This window comes from Anarrhichthys ocellatus, unplaced genomic scaffold (assembly GCF_004355925.1).
Source record: "Anarrhichthys ocellatus isolate YVR2014 unplaced genomic scaffold, GSC_Weel_1.0 scaffold2, whole genome shotgun sequence".
In the NCBI taxonomy this organism is placed as follows: domain Eukaryota; kingdom Metazoa; phylum Chordata; class Actinopteri; order Perciformes; family Anarhichadidae; genus Anarrhichthys; species Anarrhichthys ocellatus.
Window position 1 is genome coordinate 2,394,856 of NW_022280032.1, and position 6,000 is coordinate 2,400,855.

The 6,000-nt window shown below is 42.7% G+C and overlaps 1 protein-coding gene across 8 annotated transcripts in view; it reads left to right on the forward strand.

Annotated features, from left to right (window-relative positions):
- Nucleotides 1-1,893: 1,893 nt before the first annotated feature.
- Nucleotides 1,894-6,000, forward strand: part of kif21a (kinesin family member 21A) — a 37,404-nt gene continuing 33,297 nt past the window's right edge. For 4 of the 8 annotated variants that reach the window (XM_031858740.1, XM_031858703.1, XM_031858711.1 and 1 more), the window contains exon 1: nucleotides 1,894-2,265. In XM_031858740.1, the coding sequence (XP_031714600.1) occupies nucleotides 2,222-2,265 (44 nt within the window). In that variant the 5' untranslated portion in view covers nucleotides 1,894-2,221. The remainder of the gene's footprint in view (nucleotides 2,266-6,000) is intronic. The other 4 variants (XM_031858734.1, XM_031858726.1, XM_031858755.1 and 1 more) reach the window with 1 other exon arrangement.

A 6,000-nucleotide genomic window follows, 5' to 3' on the forward strand; every position in this document is an offset into this window, starting at 1 on the left:
GTGCCGGAGGCTTTCACACACAAACCAAACGTTTAATATGTAACCCTGGCGTGCTGTGGCTTAGTTATTTTTCTTGTTTTTAAGCAATATTTTGTGTTTTAAACATGTAAACACAACTACATGATGAAGATATGTGATGTAAATAGCACATGATGTACTCAAAGAGATAATTGTGAGCTCACATAAATATGTTGTGGAGGTATAAATATCACAGTATCTATCTATATATAAAAGTCAAATTGCTTTTATTTGACTATATTTCTAAGTCCTTGACCAGTATATTTAAAAAAGAAAAGGCATCTATTTTATATTGTTGCTTACAGTTCCATCCTGGTAGGTGTGACAATATGTTCAGGTTAGATCGAGTGTAAAATACAGATCATTTTAGCTATATCACAGCACAGTACATTTTGATAATGTTTTCTTACTCTCCTTTGGCTACTCAGTGCTAGTTGGCCTAATTTATCTTTCTTAATTTTTGTCAGTATGTGTTTGTGTGTCTTTATGCCATCTTTATTAAACAAATAAGTCTAGTTTGTTTGCCTTGTTGTTGAAATGTGCTACAAACTTGCCTTGCCTTTAATGCGCCCTTTAATTCCTGTCTGTGATCACAAAGACATTCTGTGTCAGCACGTAAGAAATCCTTTATGTCCTTGACGTAGTTACTGTCCCGTCACTTAATCGTCTTCAGATCTCTGCTCGGGCCTCACATGGTACCATGATGGTTCAGGTCCTCAGGGTGGCACTAAAAGTTCCTTTAAGTGAGTCAGAAGTGAATACAGACTGTTACTTCAGACTGCACTAACCTGCAGGTAAGTCTTTCACCAGCATGTAGATTACAAAGCACTGTTTCATGTGGGTTTAATACACAGACTCATTATAAACATCTCTCTATATCTGCCTATTTCATACTGTAATATAATGAAGATTCATGGAGAAGAAATACCCTTTTTTTCAATGCATAATCACAAATATTGACTTAAATAATAATAAATGAATAAATAACCAGATTCCACAGGGCATGAGTAGTCTACTGATTTAGAAGGAAGAAAGAAAAGTATGTTCACTGATCACTAATCAGTCCTGAGATGTCTGATGATCACACTTGGTATTTAATGTATAAACATACTAAATATATAATAATAACCTGGCTTAATAAATGTAACTTTGCATACATTTTGATGTTTTCTTATTCTCGTTTGGTTACTCAGTGCGAGTTTGCCAATTTTTTTTTATTTTCATAAATTCATTGTTTTTCTTAATTTTTGTCAGTATGTGTTTGTGTGTCTTTATGCCATGTTTAAACAAATAAGACTAGTTAATTCATAAAAACAAAACTTAAACACCACAACCTTTAATTGTGTTAGATTAACAAAAAACAAATTGTTAAATATTTTGTTGGCACATTTATTTTTAAATATACCTTAAAGTAGGAAAAATTAAATCTGACATCACAGCTTGATCACATGTCAATACCATAATAAAGGAAAATACAAAAAATGATAATCATACTAAAATAAAATAAAAAACGTAAAACAAATGAATAGAAATTAAACAACTTGATGTTGCATTTGGCAGTATGTCTACAGGTGTTTCAGACACTTTAATTTGAATTTAAACAATTATTAATCAATTATATTTTTTCTTTTGAGGGAATTTATAAAGTGAACAATTAACTGTTTATATATACACATTTTTTTCTTTTGAAATCTTAACAAAATTAAAGTTTTATTTCTGACTTTCCTACATGTGTTTCACACCCTTGTCATGACGTGATCTCGCAGCCCCGGAGAGGGCGTGGCTTGCTGACGCATTGCGGCTCCCTCCCCGGTGCGTCAAACTTGTTGCGAAGCACGGCGGCGCGTGAGTGCCCGCGTGCATGTGCGTTCTATATGCACGCCAGCGCGCGTGTGCACGTGCAGTGGCTCACCTAGCAGCTACAGCGGCGTCAGTCTGCATGTGGGCTCGAGCTGGAGCATCCGCGAGCCGAACTGCGCAGAGATGCGGCGCACGTAGACCACACCGCTGATATATCACGGTTAAACACGCCGTTAAGATAATTGTTGGTGTTTGTTTAAGAAATGGCGGCGCTGAAGTCGAAGTGAGCCGCTCCGTTTGCTCGAGAGTGCGCACTCGTTTTCTCTTCTCTCGCTCTTCTGCCCAAAGCAGAACCGTTTGTTTTTGTTCTCTTTTTCCGTCGACTATCGTGTAACAAGGAGTCATGACTTCAGGGCAGGATGAAAGCTCAGTCCGTGTGGCGCTGAGGTAAGTCACCAACCACTTCTCTCTCCATGTTTCCATCAGGAGGGCTACATGCGTAGTAGGGGGTTTTAATTGCGCCCGGTGCCACCTGTCAGTCGGTGCCGCAGGCCTTGCAAACACCTGCACGTCGACGGCAGCATCTGCGCGCGCACACACATACACACACGCGCTATCTCGTGACCCAGGTCCAGCCGGGCACCTCTTGATGCTGTCTACCGGCTTCTCATGACAGATTTTTGGATTGGCCACAGTGTGCTTTCACACCCATTGCACAGCTACACACACCCACACACACACACACATACACACACACACACACACGGGTCCATCTCTAGCACACTGTGTGCATGCACGAGGAGGGATGATATCATCTATTAGGGCTGAGCTATCAGAGAGTGTCTCTCCTCAAAGCCTCCTGCAGACAGACAGTTAATCGATGAAAGAAGAGCTTTAACTGACAGCCAGCTTTCAAGGAAAGGACACTGAGTCTTTGCTCTTTGTTTAGATTATAGCTCTACTGATCCACGCCTGTGACTATCCATTCAGACCTGTTTGCTTGAAGAGGCTTCTTTTCCTCTCAAGTACATCCACTTAATGTGCTATTGTGATGAAGTAGGCCGCTCCCAACCCAGCTGGTGAGGTGGCACAGTGACAGTGGTATGATGGGAAACCATTCTCCCCCTCTGTCTCTCTCTCCCCCCCTGTCTCTCTCACTCAAGGCCATCCAGAGACCATTATGAAATGATAAATAATGGCTGTGTTTTTACATTCATCCTCGTCTCTTTCATCTGTATCTATTTTTTTCCCAGCCTGTCCATGCCTGGATTTGCCCCTTTTGTGTCTTTAATAATCACCCTCACGTGCACTTGTTCATAAAAGAGCTTCATCATCATCATCATCATCTTGTGTGTGGAGCATGTTTGTCCAGAGCTTCCTGATTTCCCATTTTCCCACCTACGTTAAAAACCTGTGCAGCTATCATTAGCAGAGTACGTTAGCACACCATTAACTAGTGTTAGCACTGAGCTACGGCAACTACTGAAGGTGCACACGTGCTGCTTTTGTCATTGTCCTCTGTCTCAATCTCCAGCTGATGTGGTGGTTACATTTTATACCGTCGACTTTAGTTTCTATCTTTTATCTTTTTAGCTTGTTTGCACCGCTGAATCCGTTTGATATCTTGGATATATCCATCAAACACATGTAGAGACTTTTAGATAGTACTTCTTCAGGGAGTGCAGTTAGTGACAGTGTGGGCTCCTCATTAACGTGGCACTGACAGCTTAAATCAGCACAAAGGTCCAGAAAACCACATTTTGAAAGGGAGTGAACCTGCTGGTTTCATTTTGAGGGATCTGTGAAGAACATTACAACAGCTGCACTACTGCTGTTTTGTATATCAGGAAATTAATGGTGAACATGTTAACTGATAACATTCAAGATTCAAATTCTGTAAAGTAACCACAAAGAGTTTTGTTTGGTGACTATAATGAAGCTTTTATTCTTTTATGTTGCATTGAGCTGAGGTGTAACTGCCAACCATATTTTCAGTTTCGGCAACATAGCATGGCTATGGCCTCAAAACTGACTATAGAGCTGGTTTATCACATTCTAATGTCTCAGATTTCATGTGTGTGAAGCAACATAACTGACACAAAAGCTGGTTCCTCACCCTAAATCTGATACGGGATGCTTTCTGTGAAGGTAAATTGCGAAATGAATTATGGCCACTAACAAAAACAAATACTGTGCATAAGTATATGTGTTCAAAAAGACTTTCACTTTCTAAAAAGAGTCTTTCCTATGAGCGTGCACATTGCAGTGAACATGTGGACAGCATCCATCCAGTAAGAGGTGGATGTTTTTGTGTTCTGGTTCCAGAAAGCTTAAATTACAGACCTGATTTTAGCGCACTACATTTCTCATGAAAACACTTCTTCTTTCTCATTAAAAGGCTTCATGACTCCACTAATAATCTACAATTCTGAGGCTTTCAGGATGTAATGATGCCTGTAAAACTCAGTTTAATGGTGTTTGCACAGCTTTTTCTCCTCCTCTTTAACACCCAGCTCTAGTAGTGAGTTTGCAGGGGCATGTTTTTAAACTGCTACCAAACTGGCAAAATAGTTTGTCACGATGACTGTTGACAAGTCTCACCGTACACGTGCTCAACCAGTTCACACAGGGCGTGACGGTTCAATCCGCTCCGCTGCTTATAAACCCAACATATTTGGGTATGGTCACTCCTCGCTACGCAGGAGTAAGTGTGTGTGTGTCAATAAAATACCTGAAAACGTTCATGTAATGGGAAGAATGTCGAGCTTATCTTGGAGTCCGGCGATTTTTCAATGTGAACCTTAAACCATAAGTCTTGATCCCAGATTGCGTAGCGCCCTAAGCAGGGTTGTTAATGGAGCGAGGGGGTCCACTTGGAGGTCGGTCAATCGGTTTAAGACCCGAGCTTATCTCAACAGAGGCCGTCCTGTTCTTTCAGACTCCCACAAAGGAGCTCCAAGCTCAAAACATTTGCTCGTCAGCGTCGTATTTGCGTCCACAGTATGTGTTTAGCCATGCACGGAGAGGGGCGAGCGCTGGAACACAGCGCGGCTGCTTATAGATCGTACCGTAGTGGACGTGTTTGCACAGCGCGAGACGTCACAGTTGGTCTTAAATGGGTTGGTGTGCATTGAGGGGAAGGGCTCAGGTGGAAAGTGAGGACTTGTTGAACCTGCCTGCTGGGGCGTATTTCTGCAGTAGCACCAACATAAAGCAGCCGTCATTTGTTGACAAGGCGGTGACGGACGAGCCGTGTGGATCAAAGCGAGAGGGAGCGACTCGGCCTGTTTATATCTGCTGTAACAACTCGGTGTTAGCTGCCGCTGCCAAGCTCATTAGCTGCTCAATAACATGAAGTGTATTGGAAAATCACATCGCATCAGGTCTCTTACCTTTTATTCTTCTCCCCCCGTGTGAGGACTTGATTTCGATGTTCAGCTGAAGGCCGTCACAATGATGATAATGAAATGAAATGGGTCTCTAAACCTCTTAAGGCTTAGGTCACAGGCCTACTTTAATGTAATGACACGGAGGCATGCGGCAACTGGTGTAAGTGGCTCAGTCTTAATCCTCAGGTTGTAGTATGGAGACGTAGAGACGGGGTTAACTGTGGTAGGAAAAGCTTGTTAAAATGAGCTGCACAATTAGAGCCGATATCTGCTATTACTTAATGACCTGCAGTGAGGACGGGGGGGGGGGGTGACAAGAGACAACAGCTGACAATAGCTGTGGGGGTTTACAGCGCAAACAGAGGAGAGGGGCCTCTCGATTGAAGACAACTGGGGTGCAGAATGATCGTTAAAACACGGGGAAAGGAACAGGTCTCCTGCTTTGAGTCTTAAATTTAAAGCAAACAGACGTGGTTTTTGTGGGAAAATAACCAGCTAAATCCTGACGGAGCGTAAGAGTCGGATGCTTGTGTGAGCTGAGATTCCGAGCAACTAGGGGCAGGACCAGAACTGGCGGAGGACCAGTAGAGGACTGGCGGGGGACCAGTGGGAGCTTGGATACGTGTTTTCGTTACCCATGGCATCACCATGCAAACACAAAAGACCCTGACGGGTCCAAATCCTCTCCAGACCTCCAGCTTTGTTCACATCCACTGAGCCAAGCCAGTCTGTGGGGAGTTTGTGTGTGTGTGTGTGTGTGTGTGTGTGTGTGTGTGTGTGTGTGTGTGTGTGT